Below are 20,432 nucleotides of genomic sequence, written 5' to 3' on the forward strand. Positions count from 1 at the left end.
GATTTAAATGCCATCTTCTTTTGGCTTGACTTTCTGAGGTAACTTATGACGATGGAATTGTCATAAACAATTCTAAACATTCTCAAATAGATATTCTCTCTTCAATTCACTGCATGTACATTCAGAAAAAGCTACAAATAAATTCAAATATTGTATACACATTTATAAATATAATTATTAAGGCAGTAAATGCAAATGCTTAAAAATGAGAAATCCAGATACGAGGTTCAGTTTCATTCTGGCATGGAATAGTATATGCTCGTGGTGGAACTTGGAATCTTTTAAGGAGAAATAATCATGAGATCCCTATCTTTTCATGCCAGTGCATGAGGGGTGGTAGGAACTTATCTTTAGCTGTTCTACTTGTATTTCATCAATAGCACTGATAATTTTCTTCAAGCATAAACCACCACCTTGTGTTCTTTGTGAACACGGCTGTTGGTGTGGCAGATTGCATCAGGGAAATAAACTGCCTGAAAAAAAGGTGTTTTTCACCTGGGTTATTTCTGGCTAGATCACTTCCTTCGTCTTGGTTGATATTCAACTGCACAAACAGATCTGTCAGCAAAATGCATAGGGCGGATTGTGTAAGGAACTAATTACTGAGTTTTGAAAGAGAGAGTTTCATTTGCTACTGCTAGATTAAAACTACAGTTAACCTCTCCTAAAAGTACATGCAGCAACAAGACAGCTGTTGCAGAATATGAATGTCTACAATGACACATACTGCTTTGACATTTCTGGGCTTCAGTGGCAAACCCTGATGAAATGTCTCTCTTAAATTTAATTTTGTATCAGAGCTTCAAAAAGTGTTCTGAAGGGAAAGAATTTCAAATATTCCTCCCTGTCCAAAGAAGCGCATCGATTACAGAAGCATAAACTTTCTTGATTGGAATGCATGATAGGCATTTCTCTTTCCTTGGTAAAGATCTTGTTTCACATATCACTCATCATTGACTGCACATCTGTAAATCAAGAAATATGAGTTTCAAAGTTACATTTCTTGAGTAGTGCATGTTGTTTACAGTATGAAGTTCTGGAGAGGAGTCATCCTCTGAAGTGGACTAAGGATGATTGCTTACAAAATGACCCAAACAACAAAGCGCTTAATAGAAGAGACTGGATAGGACCTAGTTTACTGGCACTACGTTCAGGTTTTCAGATGCAATACAAAGTGATGGCATCAGACGGAGAAGCAGCATGTTTACTTGGCACGATAAATATCAGATTAGTCCTCTTTAGAGTTGGTTGCATGCTTCTTATATAACCAAGACCAGTGGTAGTATGAAAAGCCAAGAGTCTACTGAACCAGTCTGCTGATCTGCTGGTGAGAGCTGCTTCACTATTCTAACTGAAGGGCTCTTCCCAGTACTGTATTACATCTCTGCAAGTCTGTATAAGTAGCACATTACTCACTCCCTGAGGACACCTTGCGGTGGTGGTACTACTATTCCCGGGTGTTGCTCCTGTTTGTCATCAAGCATTTCTTTTCCTGTTTCAGGCAGGGAACTCCCTCTCAGGAGGCAGGAGTGATATCCCGAAGGAGTTACTTGAAGTATTTTGTACTGAGCAGTTAGCACCAGGCTAGCAGCAGAATTGGTGTTATTTCTTTTGTCTAGTCAAATACTAGCACATTGCTGTATCTAATTATAAAATTTACAGTGAGTTCCCTATCATGCTTAACTACATATTTCTCTACTCTTAAAACTCTTTCAGCAATTGCCTTGCATATAAAAGCAATGAAGAGTCAGTCCCACTCCACCTTTTTTACGTACATTACCACACGGACATAGAATCCTAGGGTGGTTATTCTGACTCTATTGCCCAGAGATTCGTGTCCCTTCTTATTTTAAGCAATGAGTGAGTTTGCTACAATTTTTGTAGTCATCAGTATGACTTGTCACTGTACAAGATTTGAGCACTCCCGAAAAAGTATTTCCAACTGTGACTCCTAAGTATCCCACAGAATCACAGAAGAGTTGAGGTTGGAAGGGATCTTGGGCGGTCATCTTGGTCAACCCCACCTGTGCTGAAGGAGGGCTGCCCAGGACTGTCCAGATGGCTTTTGAGCATCTCCAAGGATGGGGACTTCACAACCTCTCTGGGCGACCTGTGCCGGTGCTCAGTCAGTATCACTGATAGCTTTGATAAGAACAGAATACTGTCAGTGCAAGGATTAATTAGCTAGCCTTTATTATTTTAAAGTGTAGGAAGAGTTTAAATTATCTTACTGAAACTGAAAAATATCAATTAAATACACTTAGAAACAACATGTTATTGTTATTTATAAAATTATTCTCTTCATCTTTGCATTCATATACAATTTATTTCAAGAATTAATATTGAAGGCTATTATTCCTTAACTTGTGTAAAGTATTTTGTTTTGTCTGATGGAGGGGGAAAGAATTTATTGTAATCAGTAATCTCTACCATAATCTCTAAATTATTACAAACATTTAATTTCTTAAATTAGTAAAATTGTTTAATTATGTGTATAGTTCTCCTACTGAGGGGAAAAAATGTTTTATCTTTTAATGGTATCACAGAAAACACTTACTTTGTAAGTGACCTCTGAAGTTCATCTTGTCTGATTTCCTCCCTAAAGAGTGCCTAACTTCAAAGTTAGATCAGGTATTCAGGGCCTTGCCCAGGGATAGTGTTCTCTGAAACCTCTTCATCAGTCAGTCCATAAACTAAAATATTGAAAAATCAAATTTCTTCCCAGTGCACGCCTTACTATTAACGTATTTAACTGAGAATGGGGTTAAAATTTCATTTTCTTACCTTACTAAGTGTTCATAGGAAAAAACATGATAGTGCTCTTAAATCTCAGAGAACAACTTTTTTTATACTGTAGTTTTGCCAGTAAATATGTTGTACTATCTGTTGAGATTAATTTGATCTTAATGTTTAAGTCTATTGATGAGAATACTTACTGAAAGTTGAATTTATAGTTTGTTTTCTGCAGAATTTTTTTATTTTTTTCTCTTAATATTGCCCATTCACAAATTTAATTTCATGTCCTCTATTGGTGTATTTTATGTAGTTAAAAATGAAAGTATTTTAAAATAGATGGAACACATGCATTTATTCAAAAGCACTATTTGAAGGTTGGTTTTTTTAATATTTTTTAACATTGGAAAGTTAAAGCAGATGTGCAGATCTAGAATGACAGGATTTTAGAAAGACGTTGCCTTTAATAATACTTACCAAAATTTTTTTTTTTTACTTTCTTTCCTTTTCCTTTTTTTTTTTTTTTTTTTTTTTTCATTCCAGGCAATTGCATTGCCTCCTATTGCTAAGTGGCCTTATCAAAATGGGTTTACTCTTAACACCTGGTTTCGTATGGATCCGCTAAACAATATCAATGTAGATAAGGATAAACCCTATCTCTACTGGTAAGTAACTTACAATGCTGCAGGTACAGTTTGGTTTTGTTTCCTAATAACAGTTATTCTCATTGATTTTAGATTCTGACATGCTTTTTTTCCCCAATTAGCTGTAGATTTTAATGGCTCCTTTTTGTATACAAACTCTTGCAAAGTCATCTGTCCTTTGTGCTTTGCAATTTATAAGTCTCTGGATGCAAGACATGTGCCTTGTTGATAAACCATAAAATCGAGTGTGGTGGTTTCTTTAGGAATTTTAAAATACATGATTTCCTAGAGCTGTAAACTGAGAATGTTGTCATATTTTCTCTTTGGTGTTTAAGATTCTCATCTAATGTCAGTACTACAAAACAAATCTGTTCTACTTGGAGCATACTGTTTGCACATTAGCTAGAGGTAATAGAAAGTAGATCTGTGAATACAAAAATGACTCACTGATCACCTGTTCCCAAAAATAGTGCTGTATTTCATAATACATTAATTGCAGGAGAGACTATTTTAGTTTATTTAACTTTGCAGTATTGATAAAAATAGAAATAATAGTTACTTAATTAATGCAGTCCTCTGATACTTAGAAATTATTCTATAATAGTAAAAATGTTTATTCTGTTGGCCAATCATGAAAAAAGTTTTTTCACTTCAGAAATTAATTATATATCTGCTCAAATATGGTTGTCTTAGCTGAAGAAAAAGAAATGAGGAAAATAAGCAACCTTCTGTTGTGTCATAACATGCTGGTATTTTCTTCAGCACTTGTTCATTCTTTATGTATTTGCTGTTTAGTACGTTTACCTTTTCTCATATTCTTAAAGACTGTCTATCAGCTGTGCAGACAGATGATGACTGGTCATCAGCAAGTTCTATCAAGTTTTATCAGCTCATGGAAACAGGAGTAGCACAAGGAGGGAAGTAACCAAAAGTAGAGCTTCTCACTTGGTAGTCATTCCTGGTAGTCTAAAGTGCAGCAGTTTTTAGTAGTCAGATGAGGAGAGAGCCAGTAGATGTGGTCTCAGGAAGGTACTTATACTATCAGTACATAAAAAGCTTACTGTACATTTACTTGGAAAACCAAAATAAACCATATTTTTATGGAACAAACATGTGAATATAAATAATTTATTTTTGTTCTGAAGAAAAAAATGTATACATTTTCTCTAAATTACCATCTGGGATAATGCGTTTCCATGTGTCCGTTTTCTGCTAAGCGCTATAATTATTTTAGCACAGCAATTTTTTCAAGCTGTTGGCTTTAGCTATGCTTATTAGTATGTTCTATATTTTATGTATTTTTTCAGTCTGTCAAGGACAATAGCAAATGCAATTATAGGATTGAACATGTGTACGGGATTTAACCTGATCATTTACTTCTCAGCCAGAATGTACGTTTCAGAATTGGCAACTTTAGGTGATATATTTGATTTGAGAGTTTGTTACTGCCTCAGAACAGGAAAAGCATACTCCAAAGTTGCACAGCCCATGATGTATGCTGCTTTTCTTATGGTTAGTAGTGTAGAAAGACCTTTAGGCTGAGTGCTGAATATGATTCCTTCTGATTCCAATATAATGCAGAAGCAGCAATGGCACTAGGTTAGAATAACTTCAGATGGTATTTATTTTTTTATACATACTTTTTGTGGTGATGTAGTTCTGGTGATTATTATGATGTGATTACAATTCTTATGGAATTCTAAGATTTCTGAGCATGGTTTTTAACATTTTTTTTTGCACTGAAATAGTTTAAAATCCTCTGTATGTTATACTTTCCTGAATATTTATGAATACTTCATATTTGTGTCAGAAGGAATTTACTTCTGGTTCCATTTGTAAGTATATTGATTTACACCTTTTTTCTAGCCTAGATTCACTTTGCTACAAAGAAGTGGTGTATCTTAGAATAATTGCCATGTGTACTCAGGCATCTGTCTTTAATAAACAGGTTTTTCCTTGATTTAAAGTGTTTGTATTTGAACATGTCAATGGATAAACCCCAAAAAGGTGCCCTTTGAGTTATGACAGAAACCTGGATTTCTTCCTTCAAAATAATTTTAGGTTTCACCTTAATATTATATTCTATAAAGAATATTTTTTAATGAACATACTTCTTATTACCTGCAACTGTAACATTTCCATGTTTGCTTAAGAAAATGCTCACTGACAGTATGTTTTACCTATAGTGAGTAACTTAATATTGTCTCTCTCTATTAGATTGCTTAGAACAAAGGGTCTAGCAGAGTAAGAAAACATTTCATTTTTTTTTCCTGTGAGTTTATCTTTCACCATGGTTGATGTATGCTGTTCTTTGTTTTCATGGGTTTTTTGTTTTCACAACCCAGAACATGCCAAAATTATGTCTTCTATATTTTGTTGTTGCAGCTTGGAAACCTGGAGAGAAAGTATAGCCCCAAAACACAGGGAGTTTCAACTCTCTTATTGTAGTGCATAAAGGATAACCTCTCTAGTAAGCATAGGTATTTTACTCCATGCACAGACTCTTCAAGTAATCTTTGGGCATATCTGTGCTGAGTAAATGACTTGTTCTCTCTCACACACACACCTGCATGCACAAATCTTTAATTATAGTTCAGTGTCTCCCTTCTGCTACCTCTTGTTGTGGAATATATGTAAAATTATTTATCAAGAGTGGGAAATAAAACTTCTTTGACTAACAAGGTAGAACATTGCAAGTGCTTCATATGAGCCACAGAAAGACGTCAGTCTTACAGTAATCAAATGCCAAAGTTGAGTCTGTGTAAATGTAATGTGCATGTAATACACATAAGAGAAACTGAATACACCAACCTCAGAAGGAAATTAGGAGCAATGCAAATACTTGTCATTTTTATATAGTAGCCTAAACCAAGCCATTAGTAATTAAAAACAGGAAAAATATTCAAACTAAATTATCAATCTAAACTTCTTTACGCAGTTTTTAGACTTTGCCACGTGAACGTTTGAGTCACACACAGCCACCACCAAGAGGACAATACCAAAACAAAGATTTATTTTCTTTCAGTGTGCTTTTTGGGCATGTACTTTCTTTTCTGTTTAACTAGGTGAAAAATGTGTCATATAAATTAACTATTTCTTCATAGTTTCTTCTTAAGTCATCTGTCTTTTAAATACTCATTATTTTAAAAGCAATAACTTAGTAGCCTGAACAATTTTAGAGGACTCTGATTTGAAGCAGAGGTGCTGAAAGCAATGTCAGCTAGAACAAGTTCCTCAGGACCTTCTCCAGTCATGTTTTTTATATCTTCACAACTGGAGACATTGCAACCTCACCGGGAAACCTGTACCAGTCTTTCACCACCTTCACAATGAAAAAGTTTCTCAGTTTCAGTTTGCATCCATTGCACCTTGTCCTTTCAATGTGCATCACTGAGAAGTCCCTGGCTCAGACTTCTTTACCCCCTACCCATCAGGTATTTATACATGTTTTCTCTTCTCCAAGATAAACAGTCCCATATCTCAGCCTCTTCTCATGTGTCAGAGGCTTTGATCATTCAGTCCTCGGGGCTCAGTCTGGTATGTCCGTGTCTTTCTTATACTGTGCAGCCCAGAACTGGACACAACATTCCAGATGTGGTCTCCACAGTGTTGAGGGCAGGGGAAGGATCACCTCCCTCAGCCTGCTGGCAATGTTTTTCCTAATGCAGGAATACCACTGGCTGCCTTTGCCACGAGGGCACGTTACTGAGCTTACTGTCCACCCACACCACCGTTTCCCTTTCTGCAAAGCTGATTTCCAGCCAGTCAGTATCCAGCACATACTGGTGCTTGGGGCAGTTCCTCCTCCAGGGCAGGACTTTGCACTTTCCTTCATTCTTCATGAGATTTTTGTTGGCCTGTTTCTCCAACCTGCTATGATCCCTCTGAATGACTGCATACTTATCTGGTGTATCAGCTACTCCTTCCAGTTTTATATCATCTGTAAACTTGCTGAAGGTGCACTCTGTCTGACCATTCAGGTTATTAATGAACAAGATTGGTCCCAGTACTGGACCCCCTGACTCCAGTAGTAACTGCCCTCCAACCGGACTCATACCACTGATGACAATGCTTTTAGCCCAGTATTTCAGTTCATTTTCAGACCACCTCTCAGACCACTTATGTAGCTCATTCTTCTTTAGTTTGTCATTGAGGTTATTACAGTGTTGAAAAGTCTTGCTAGAAAGTCAGGATAAACATCTCCAGCTTTCCTCTCCATCCTCCAAGCCAGTCATCTCATCGTAGAAGGCTATCAGTTTGATCAAGGATGATTTCCAATTTGTAAATCCATGCTGACTATTCCCAGTTGCCTTCTTAGGTATGATCCAGGCTTTAAGTGAGTGCAGAAGGAAGTGGCTAGAGGTCTTTCTGTTGGGAGGGAGCCATTACAGTAGCTTGAGCATGATGTGAAAACTTATGCTTAAAAATGGAGAAGGGAAGCAAAGAAATGCTTTCACATTTGCCAGATGTGAGGGAAAACTCCTACTGTTCTGTAATTAGATAAATGACAAGTGCTGCTTCAAGAACTGTAAGCCAATTTGTTGGGTTTTTGTTTTGTTTTTTGTTTTGGTGTTTGTTTTTTTTTTTTTTTTTTTTTTAATAATTATCTCTGAGGATGATGCTGGACAGCTGCTAAGTGACAGTCTATTAATACTTGTGTACTGCAACAGCGTTGTAACTTTCTTATCAATTACTAATTGAGTCTGACAATCCTGGAAGAAAATGAGAAATCTTTGACATTTGCATGGATGATAAATAACAATAAGGAGAAAGCTTTGTTGCAGAGCAGTCAGGTTCAGTTGGTAAAATTGAGAATTCTGTAGCACAAATTTTAGTGTAAGCAAACCGAGATCATATACCTAGAAGTGAATAATGGGTGCTGTGCTTACAGAATTAGTAGTTATGTATTAGAAGGCATTCATTGCAAAAGGATGTTAAGGATTATTGTAGGTAACCAACTGACCATAAACTGTTTTCATTGCTCTAGCTGAAAGAGCTAATACGATCTTTTCAAGGATATTCTGAACAAATGGAGAAGAGAGTAAGGGCGATGTGATCACTTCCTGAAATCTTGGCAAAAGCTTTACTGGAATACCATTTACAGTTAAGAATGGCTACTTCTTGTAAGAGACCATGGATAATATTGGTACTATGCAGAGAACACTCTGGAGTGAACTGTGCTCTGGAAAACATTTTATTATGGAAACTTCCAAGAAAAAAAAAAAAAAAAAAACAAAAAACGTGATGAAATTAATGATGCTCTTGAGTTCTGTTTTCAGAATTCATGCAAAATCTGACGCTGATGGATTGTTTAATCTGAATCCAGTGGGTAGACAGTGAAATAGGAAAGTTAAAACTTTTAGACACACAACACTATGGTCACTTTAACTATCACAATTATAAGACACAGTATAGTAATAATAATCACAGTTAATAGATCACTGGATATGTTTCCTCAAAAATGAAGTGTAGATTCCTTGTCATAAAAACAGTGCAAATTTAGGAATTTAGGGGCTAAGCTTAAGTGTGCTCAACTGGGAAGTCTCCATCCTCTAAATCTCTATATTTGTTTCTGCTAAAAAAGGAGATGGATTGGATAAAATCAGTGCAGATATTAAGATTTTTTGGTGGCTTTTTGTGTTTCTGTTTTGTTTTTTTAGTTTTTTTTTTTTTTTTAAGACATGCTTTCTTTCAAATTGGGTATTGGGGTCTGTAAAAGAACTAGAGGGTGAACTGAGACTGGATTGTTATAATTGTTGCTTTTTGTCCTTAAAACATCTAAGTGCTTCCACAAACATGTAATGGAGGATTAGCTAAAACTTCTGAAGGAGCCTTCTAAATTTTATTTTTATTGGTATAGAGACAAGGAGAAAAACAAAGTAAAACAAAACCACAAAGCAAGCTGCCTAGACTTTTCAGTCCTTCTCTATGGCTAATAATAACAGAGGTAATGCAGTACAGTTGTAAAATCACATAATGGAATTCCAAAGCTAGTAGAAAAGAAACATTTTTTTTTCTTTTTTTCTTCAGACAATAATGAATTAATATATTCTCAGTCACAGTACTATGTTCATACATTAAATTGCTCATAAAATCCCAAGATAAAGTAACTGGAATCACTAAACAGTTTCACCAGTGGATGGAAGAATGCTTACCTGCTATTGAAGTGTAATAACATCCAGTAGCTGCTTTGAGAAACTGGCTGAAATGAAACATAACTATAAGGGTTTTATGAACGATATGTAGTAAAATTGTATACCAGCTGCTATGGGAGGTAGTTAAAGGCTCATAAAACCATATGGGTGTTGACAGTACTGCTCTTGTTGTCTGTGTGCATTTCATCTTTGGATGTGGCAGATTCTGCATGTGTAGGTAATTGGTAAGAGAATTTCTGTGCAGTATCCTAGAGACCAGTCCCAGCCTACTTTACCTTTGTCAAGGAATAAAATGTGAAGATTAACCTAATCTGTGTATTGTAATGTTCAGGTAAATACAGAATATATTTGTGTTCTCATTTTCTCAACTACTGTTGTATTAGAATACTAATTCATTTCAGGGAAAAAAGGTAAAATCTTGGCTAAACTTCACGTTTAGGAAATCATTCATTCTATTCCAAGATAAGAGAAGAGCCCTGCTAAGAAACAAGCTACTTTTTAATTATTTCATTGCTTTCTTGTCTTCATATGCTGAACTCCAGGAAGTTACACGTGTAAGGACAAATCAGTGTTTAAAATTTCAGGAACAGTCTGGTTTGATCATAGTGGTGACAAAATAAGCCCAGTAACTGGGGGCTTAGGAAAGGGAAGATCTTTAAAGGTGTAGACAATTCTTCAGGATCCATTCTATTGTTGGTTGTTTTTTGTTTTTGTTTTTGTTTTTTTGTTTGTTTGTTTTGTTTTGTTTTTGTTTTTTGTTTTTTTTTTTTTTTTTTTTTTTTTTACAGTGTTCTCAGTGTATAACAAAAGGCTTACTTGTTTCTGTTCAGAGTAGTAGGATGCATTTACACAATTTTAATAATGTTTTATCAGTTAAAACTGTGATGGTATTTACAGTGATTGGCTGTTGGTAATTTAAAAAAAGCCCAAAATTTTATTTGACATCTCTTGTCAAATACTGCTCTACCATACGGCAGAACCTAGTGAATCTGTGTATTTTTTTCCATAACCTTCAGAATAGGATTATGTTAGCCAAAACCATTTTAGCTTGTAGAGATGACTTATGTTGCTGAGAAACAAATCTGGCATTGTGAGACTACAACTACCTGGTGAAAAGTTCTTTGAATGTCATAAAGCTCAGAGGAGGTAAATCAAAGTCTCAAACAACACATTCAGTTGTTCTCATTGTAAAAGCTGTATTTTAAGGTTACTGTACAAAACTCAGTACTGTGGTCATGCAGGTTATTTGTGTATATAGGTAATGCAGGCTATATATGTATATGAGTAATATTTTCCCATGAGGCTCTTCAGTCTTCCTTTTGTGGTGGGGTATAGCTGCCTGTGGGACCACTGTGGAAGCCAGATCTTTGAAATGATCCATGTTAAAAATAGGTTTCAAAAGATGCAGTGTTATAAAAGATTGGCAGTGTTATAAATTGCCTTCACTCTTGAGGTCAGTGGTGATGGACAGTATGTAATTTTTCTCTTCATTCTTATATCTTAGGTTTATTTACAGAGGATTTCTTAGGTTTATTAAAGAGTGCCCTTTTTTTGGCAAGGATTGTGTGGAAGCCTGTAGAAAGCGCTGTGACAGGGAATCATGCTCCTTTCCAGCGCAGCAGCTTGAGGGGAGAGAGAATTATGTGCGCTGTATAGAGGCAGATAGAAGAATGAGGAAACCACAGCCTGAATTTGGGAAAATAAAGCTTCTTCGGCCCCTTAACAAGCTGCTAAAGGGAAAGAGCAAACCAAGGCATGCCTCAATGCCAGCAGAAACACCCTGATGATCAGAAATCATGGGACATGGTATGCCGCAACTCATAAGATGACTGAAATCAAGACTGGAAGTAAGGACCTCTGCGCAAGAACCCATTAGGGCGGAGAGTTGTCTATAAATGTTATTTCTCCTGTTCTGTTTAGCCTAGTCACTGTTTCTCACATTTAATAGAGGTATTCTAATTAATTATAACAAACATAGCTTTCTAGAATTTGAATGTTTCTTTTTGACCTCCTTTAAAAATTCTGTCAAAGAACATCTAAGCTCTGGCCACATCAGGGTCTAGCCACACCACCTATGTTGTAAGGTGTTTATTTTTTTGAGAAGGTCGTGGTTAGTCAGCTCTATTTTTGACAGTGAGGAAAGAGGAAAATCTGATTCTCTCCTTCAGTAATGCATGCATACAGATTTAACTGCAAGTTTCTGAAGATGGAATTAGGTCTGTAACTATGCAATTTTTCTGCATGTTAAAATCAAGATTGTATTTGTTTAGAAGGTTAGATGAAAAATGCAGAATTTCAGCAGCTATTAGGTAAGAATTTAGTATCTGCATGTACCTTTCACCTCTTTATGAAAAACCTAGTAAAAATTTTTGATGAAAACATTACATTTAAACCATTTAAAATATTATTATTGTAATAATATGAAATTATTTTGTAAGTAGCCTATATTATTAAGGAAGGGAGAAAGTGTTAATTAGTGGGCTACAGGAGTATATACAAATATTCAAAATTAGTAGGTTTTTTTTTCTTACACTTGCAAAACTTCATTTCAGAGTTTATAGATGAAGCTCATCATTTAGGCTTTGTATTTCAGCCATTGGTTATTTTTATAATCTGGTAACGAATTTAAATTGGAAAAAAAAAAAGACTAAAATCTGTATAAAGTGTGCTCCATATTAACGATAGCAGACTTCTAGTGTACTTAGCTTTTCAGAAGCGAATAAGTGATATAGCTGTAGATGTGGTCTTACCTCCTTAAAAATGCTGTGTGTAATGTCATTCATGAATTTCTACCAGCTTCCTTTGCAAAATGTTTTTTAAGAAGTCCAGAATTTCTCTTTACAATGCTTTTGATTTCAAATATAATTAGAGAAATGTATGAGCTTTCAGCATTATCTGTCTTCATGATACTCGTCACGAGAAAGCTAGAAACGCTTACTAAGCTTATTTTGTTAAAATTGTAATCCTTTATCAATTTGACAAATGAAAATAAATCCACAACTCAGATGATTAAAACTTCATAGATCATTAGCCTAACTAAATCAAAGGTCTTGACAAAGAAATAGTTCTTGTGCATAGTAATTACCTTGAATTCAAATTTCTATGTCATACCAGCTGCATTGTTTTCCAAACCCCATAAAATTGCAAGGCATCTCACATTTGTTCTGTGATGATTTTTCTTTGTAACTTAAATCAGATATGTTATTTTAAATTATAATGAATTAGGAAATCGATGCAAAAAACAGATAGCTACAGTATTTAACATCTTGGATCTTTGTAAAGAAAAAAAAAAAAAAAGTGCTGATTTTTAGAATGTAGCCTGGAATCAAGTAAGTGATGAAGGTTAGTAGCTCCCCCAAAGAAATGGTGGGAAGAGAAGGTATAAAGGAAATTAAGTTCACTGATACGTGTACTAATTTATTTTTTTTCTCATGGCAATTGAAAGTAATATTTGGTCCTTTTTACTATCTAGTAATTCCCCTTCTTCCAATTTCAGTAATAATTCTTTCTTTTCAGTTTCCGCACTAGCAAAGGTGTTGGGTATTCTGCTCATTTTGTTGGCAACTGCTTAATAGTTACATCATTGAAGTCAAAAGGCAAAGGTTTCCAGCACTGTGTGAAGTATGACTTTCAGCCACGCAAGGTAAGCAAAGTGGTATTTATAGTAAAGAATAACACTGAAAATGTGACAGAGTGCTTCTGGGAAGAAGAGCTAAAATCCCTTTAGTGCCATAGTGTTACTAATAATTTCTTATTTATAAGTAGTTTTTCTAATGGTCATGTGAAATTCTGTGTCAGTCACAGACCAGAATCAATTCAAGAAAATGTAACAATTTATAAAGTAACACTTCTATAAAGTCAACTTGATTTTTAAAAATGCTGCTTTATTAGCTTCAGATAGAGAAGAATTTTGAGTGTTTGTAAAGTGGATGTGTTTTATTTTTAAAAGGTCATCATTCTATTTCTGAACATTCTATACTTGATGACTTTGGTGCCAATGTCTGGAACAATTCGCTGGCAATACCAGAGTTTCATCTTCTGATGCTGAGGGATATAAGGCTCTGAACTTTATTCTACGTCTGTGTTCAGAGACACTTATGTATGTGTTCAGAGATTTCTCACTTTTCATAGTAGATCTTGATTATTTCTCCGGTGTTTATTAGTGTTCATTTCTACTGTATGCCTAGTAGTCCTAGGAGAACGATGACTCTGCTAACTTCAATATTTCAGTTAGTTGACTGAAACATTGACTTTTCTGTACAGTCAGCTTTTTGTGTTTGTCATTGATAGGAGCCTTGTATATATTTTGCTGTGACACTCATTTCTTTTGTTTATGGCCTTAGAATTTGTATATTGAATTTCAGTTGTTGTTTTGTTTTGAAAAAACAATCTCTTAGGAGGGAATACCATTATTCACTCAGCTTTATGTTCTACTATTTTTCTTGGTGTGTATTTGTGATTCAGAATCACTGATTCTAATTCTGTCATGTAGCTGTGAGGTTCTTTGTGGTTTTTTAAAACATAGTAATGTCTTTTTCTAGCATATTACTCAGGAATGTGTAAAGCCTTATAAACATGTATCTGTTGAGAGTATTGAAATTAATCTATTCTGTTTTGCAAAAATTATATTTGATTTTATAGCCAGAAGAGAGTTTTGATGACTGTTCAGTTTTCTTTTAAAGTAGCATGCTGATGTTACTGGTAAACACTCAATTTAGGAACAAATAGAATTGTTAACTTTTGGATAATTTTATTGATAACTAGTTTTTGGGATCTAGATGATCATTTCTTTACTTGTTCATGAACAACCAGTCTTTCATATTTTTAGCAAGATGTTCTCTTGATAATTTTTATAATGAATGACTAGTTTCCTTCATGCCATCCCTGGAAAATTTAAGCTCTTGCTATTCTACTTAAAATAGTTAATTGTGAAATACTTAATACATGTATGTCTCATTATATGAATCTCCATTTCAAATCATAATCTGCTGATCTACTGAAGTATGTCCAAGTATAACTTCCATGCCCGTTTTATATTTCTTAGACATCATGCTTCATACACTTTGGGCTGTATGTCAGATTTAGAAAGTGTTTGAAATAAATCTTCTAGAATATATTTGCAATTGGCTTCATATGATACTGTTTTTCCATTAATAGCTTGTGTGTATGTGGGAAGGCACATAACACTTAATGGAGGAAAGAAAACCTGTCAAATACGATTCCTGGCTCCAACAAGTCAAAACATACCCTGTTTAACATGTAGATTTATTTTCTTCATGTTATTTAGGTATTACTTTGGTTCCAGTGTGCAAGCATTGAATGTGTAGATATGTATTAAAAAAATGTGTACCCATTTACAAAGCAGCTTACTGTCCAAATGCTAACCTGAGAAGTGTGATTTTTGTAATCAGATATACTATTTTCTAGCCTTTTGCTACAGGCATAGACATTTCAGCAATAGCTTTTGCCAGAAATACCATCCTCATTAAACTTCTGAATAACGTATTTTTAAATTTTTTGTTGAATCACAGTAAAATTATATATTCAAGCCACCTGGTCAAAAGCTTTATGTAGGCAGGTCAGAAAGATACTATATTCATGTGAAGATCTTCCCACTGTTGCCTATGTCATATGACACCATCCACAGAATAATTTGTAATCTTAATTTAAAACTTTAAGATGTGTTAAGTGGTTATTTAGGTTTTAATTACTGTATTTTAACAACATCATAAAAACAAGTTATTTCTAAAAACACACAGAGTAATTTTGTTATCATATCCCCAAATAGAAAATGTAGGTATAGTATAATAGACTGCCCTCTCAACAGAGCTAAACTAGCTTTGGCAGTGTTGTGTTTAATATGTCTATACTGCTTTTTGAGACTCCAAACTGAAATTTTGGTGTTAGTAACCCCTAGTTATTTTCAATCCCTTGAATTCCAGCCTCAGCATCAGTTCCTGTAAAAGTATGAACAGTAAAGCACTGTAGTCGAGAGCAAACAGGTTTTTTTTGGTGTTTCTAATCCTGGACACCTTTACTAACTGTAGTACAGACTGAAGTAAGTTCCACGTTCTCTAAATACTTAGTGTGTGATGTGTCATCTCTCTGATTTTACTGTGCTATGGAGTAGGAATATGACTTACTCAGCAGTGGGTGATTAAGCTTGAAGGATTTCAGGTGTATAAAAAATTGACAGGCTGTTCTCTGAAGTGTCTTTGAGTACTGCCTAAGGAAGCTCTTGTTATTGCAGAGAGGCACGGTATTAGTGCATTTTTTAGAAAATGATACAGGGAACGACACTGTAGGATGAACTTAAAATTGTATTACTGACTTTGAAAGTTAAAAAAAAAAAACAAAAAAGGTAGGGAGAATTTTTCAACTAAAAGTTGAAGATAAATTGTGTGTGAGGAAAACCATACTATTCAGATTAAATTGTTAGCCTTATGATAAGGATGGTTATAGCATCTGTGATGATCTGGGGAAGATCAGAAAGCATACTAATATCAAGAAGCTTGCATTACTTTGCTATAAACTGTGTGGCATCTTACTGGGACGAGAGTTGAAAATTTTAAATACCAGTAACATTTGGATTTATTTCTTTTTGAAACTTTCAGGGAACTTAGATATTGGGTCTTGCTTGACTTTGTCTCGAAAAAGGCAGATTATGCTTGGATATGCAGGATTTGCTATTTCTATTTTAAAGGAACTGCAAAAAACTGCTGTTGTGGTTTGAGCCCAGAGGGCAGCTGAACACCATGCAGCCATTCACTCACCCCTTCCCCTCTCACTAACGGAAAGGAGAAAATTGAAGCAAAATGGCTCAGGGATGCTCACCCATTATGGTCACTGGCAAAAGACAGACTCGTTGGAGGAAGAAAAGAAAATGTCACTTTAATTCAAATGCTAAACAAAAGACAACAATTAATAGACAAGGTGGGACAGTGAGAAGTGCCACCACCTCCAAAACCACCTCCCCCACCCCTCCCTTCTCCCCGGGCTCAGCTCTGCTCCCCATCTCTCCCCCTCCTCCCCCAGCAGCACAGGGGCAGGGGATGGGGGTCACAGCCAGCTCACCCCTCCTTCCTTCTTGGGAGGTGGGGTGAGCACCGCACATCCCTGCTTCCTGTGGTTCCCCTCCCACTGCAGACAGGCCTCCAGGAATCTTCTCTGGTGTGAGTCTTCCTGATGGACTACAGCCATTCCCAGACTGCTCCAGCGTGGGTCCCGCCAGCGTGTTCCAGTCCTCCCAGCACCAAACCACAACAGTGGGGGCTGCTTCTCCCTTCAGAGTCCTGGCCTCCTTTAAGTGCAACCACCTGATCGGGTGTGGCCTCCTTCAGAGGCTCCAGGCCGGCCTCTGATCCACCCGTGACCTCCATGTGGGACAGGGAGGTGGCCCTGCCGTCTCACCACGGGAAACAGGGGTCTCTGCTCCGGCACACCTCCCCTACTTCCTCCTCCTTTCTTCCACTGACCTGGGTGTTGGTTCTTCTTGTAACTCATCCTCACAAATTCCAAACTCTTTTTAGGTTCCCCCTTCTTAAATACGTTCTCACAGCAGTGCAGCCGCCATCACTGATTGGCTCAGCCTTGGTGCAGAGGTAGGTCTGAATTGGAGCCGGGGGAGCTTTGAGAAGCTTCTCACAGGGGCCACTGCTGTATCCCCCCTCCCCTGCAACCAAAAACTGTACCACAGAAACCCGACACACTTGGATAGGCAAGAAATGAGATACTCTAAATGAGATGCTCTTACATACTGTTGTATGATTAGTCTTTTCCCATTCTGTTAACTGTAAGTTTTAAGGAGGTAAAAATGAAAATCTATTTTTTAAGACCTTGAAAAAGATGTGGAAAAATTTGTGTATTCTACTATATATAAATATTACAGATAAATAACAGAATACAGCTCAATTCAAGGTCTCCTACAATGATCATTGTCAAAATATATTTTTCTGCATGCTTTTTAAAAGCTGTAATGCTGTGTTCTATCTCATTTCAAAATCAACATGTGAAAACTTTTTGCTTTTATTTTCTCTGATACAGAGATGCAGATTTCTATATTAGTAGGCTCTGTATTTACTTACCCCAGCTCAGGGAGAGAGTCACCAAGGGACTTATTAAAAAAATACCCCCAAGAGATGTAGAAGTTCTCTGCTTTGAAGAAAAGAGACTTAGTTGAACACAGAAATCAAAAGATAATCATTGAGACAGATACCAAGAAAGGGAAGACAAGTAAATTGTAAACTACTATTTCAAATTATTAAAATATGAAATTGTGTTTTCAAGGCAGATGAGCTGACTTTTTCATAGAATCAATAAGATTGAAGGAGACGTGTTGAGACAGTTTAGTTTCCCCCCCTGTTCAGAGAAGGGACACCTCAATTCGAAGGTTGCTCGGGATCTTGTCCAGTCAGTTTTTGAATATCTCCAAGCAAGGAGACTGCAGTTTCTCAGGGCAGCCTGTGCTAGTGTTTTGACTGTCCTTACTGCTTACTACCACTCTTCTTACATATGTTCGAATGGAGTTTTCTGTGTTTCGATTTGTGCCTACTGCCTCTTGTCCAGTAACTGGGTAGTAGTGAGAAGTCTCAGGATCCATCTTCTTTATCCCTTGCCCATCAAGTATTTATACACATGGATAAGATCCCCCTGACCCTTCTCTTCTCCAGACTAAACAGACCCATATTTCAGCCTCTCCTCACGTATCAGAGGCTTCAATCACTTAATCATCTTTGTGGCCCTTTCTGGACTTTGTCCAGTATGTCCATTTTCGTCTGGTTTGTGTATATTTTGAAATAATGCAGACACCCATTATAGCTAAGTATTAATTGATTTGCTGATCTTAAAGATTAAATTTCCATTCCTAGTCTTAGATAAGTTCAAAGGTTTAATTTTAGAGGAAGCTTGAGGTTTTCTTCTTGAATTTATTTGTCATGGACATAATGATTCCTGTTGAGTAGATTATTTGAAAGATCATCATAGTTGCACTTGGGAGCATTTTACTGTGATGCTTTCTCTGATTATATAATGCATTTTGAATTATATGACAGTTGTCCAAAAATTGGTGGAATGGTAAAGAATGAAGGAAGAAAATCATATGAAGCAATCAGGATGACATCTTAAACTGAGCTGTAAACTTTGCTGTCGTGAATTTTTTCCTTTTTTTTATTTAATTATTTCTGACAGAGAGCTATGATGAAAAGGCAGAGATAGGTGATATGAATTTGTTACGGTAAGTGCACATAGGATTGGATTTCCCATCAGAACTCAGTTGTGTTTTGTGTTACGATGTATAGTGTTTAAATTAAATTACACTTTCAGGAATGGAAATTTATTTAACATTTTAATTATATGTATGCATTTTTGGCTCTAACCTCATAAAAGGATGCAGGTAGGTGTATCATTGCGTCTAGGCATGGTTCTACTGACTGGACTTGAAGTTCCATTGACTTGACTTTTAATTTTACAAGTTTGCGAGGATTAATCTGTTTGTATAACTTTACGAGGCTGGTCACTTATTTTGAATGCTGTTCATTAACTTTATGTTTTATAGCACAAAACCTCCCACTATATACTAATTTTCCATGTCTTTCCAGTGGTATATGATAAGCATTGTACACATCTATAATCGATGGAGAAATAGTGAAATACGATGTTACGTGAATGGCCAGCTGGTATCCTATGGTGACATGGCCTGGCATGTTAACACGAATGATGTAAGATTTTATTTTTTTCCTTTATCATGGCTTTTCATTTTAAAGTAAATTGAAAAAGAAAAAAATAAGTACTATATTTGTTTTCTCTATATCTTTTAAAATTTTCTAATTTTTTTAACATTCTCCTTTCATCTACCCTCCTTAGTTATATACTTAGTTATGTACTTAGGAATGTACTTATCAAAACATAACATTATTGATTTTATATATTAATATCTTTTAGAATATTGGGGCTTTTTCTTGCTGCATTTTGCATAGCTGTTCTAATGAAATTTTCAAAGATTTTGTTTGGACAGACTGTTATAGCTAATATTTTTACTATGTGACACCATATAGAGGACACTGATGACAATGGATTAATACTTAGCTTTTTCCATAGGAAAATGTGGTAGTTACAGGATTTACAGATTTAGCTTGAGGAAAGTCCTTAAGAAAATCTCTTTTGTTCTGACAGATGACTATGCACACTGCCAATGTGTACAAAAGTACTAATTTTTGCATCGCGTTAAGTTCTGTGTTAGATTCAAGAGGAGATATTTGTTAATGCTTAAAAGATTTCTATGCTTTTTGTGTTATTGAACATTACATTTTAAGTAGGTTTTTTAATTGCAGTAGAACTGAGTAGCCTGAACCATGTTCAGACTTGTATTGTTTTAAGCACTGTACAAGTGTAGTTAGAGATCATTTCTTCTATGCAGAGTTTACAGTTTTAAACCAACAAGATAAATAGAGGTATTAAAAAAGAAAAATAGCTAGAAATCAGAAGCGTGGAAAAATATAAAGATATTTTTAGTATTACACAAAGTCTGAAGTCTTACATCTGTCTCACAGTAACAAGTATATTTTGTTAAGGAATTAATAATTAATATTGTTAGCAAGTACAAATTAGATGCGACAAAATTTCATCCCTGAAATACTGAGCAATTTCCTTTAGTAAACTTTTACAGAGAGATGTCCTCCCTTATTGGCCATCCAGACCTGTTAAAGATAATGAGAGACACACAGTTGTATAGCATTAGTCAGCTCAGAGCAGAGACACAGTGGCCATGCATCTGCTTGTCCCCCAGGCAGAAACCAGTCATTTTTACCTGCCAAAGATTGCATGTATCCCTTTAAATACCCCTATAGTTATTAATTGGCCTGAGTTCAAATTAACAGTATATTCTTACAAGAAAGGCATCCAT

The 20,432-nt window shown here is 35.7% G+C and overlaps 1 protein-coding gene across 9 annotated transcripts in view; it reads left to right on the forward strand.

Moving 5' to 3' along the window:
• NBEA (neurobeachin) overlaps positions 1-20,432 on the forward strand; it is a 518,250-nt gene that overhangs the window by 102,988 nt on the left and 394,830 nt on the right. For all 9 annotated transcript variants that reach the window (XM_042793382.1, XM_042793373.1, XM_042793375.1 and 6 more), the window contains exons 5-7: positions 3,277-3,398; positions 13,049-13,175; positions 19,129-19,248. In XM_042793382.1, the coding sequence (XP_042649316.1) occupies positions 3,277-3,398; positions 13,049-13,175; positions 19,129-19,248 (369 nt within the window). The remainder of the gene's footprint in view (positions 1-3,276; positions 3,399-13,048; positions 13,176-19,128; positions 19,249-20,432) is intronic.

This window comes from Tyto alba, unplaced genomic scaffold (genome assembly GCF_018691265.1).
Source record: "Tyto alba isolate M040663 unplaced genomic scaffold, T.alba_DEE_v4.0 Super-Scaffold_2, whole genome shotgun sequence".
Taxonomy (NCBI): domain Eukaryota; kingdom Metazoa; phylum Chordata; class Aves; order Strigiformes; family Tytonidae; genus Tyto; species Tyto alba.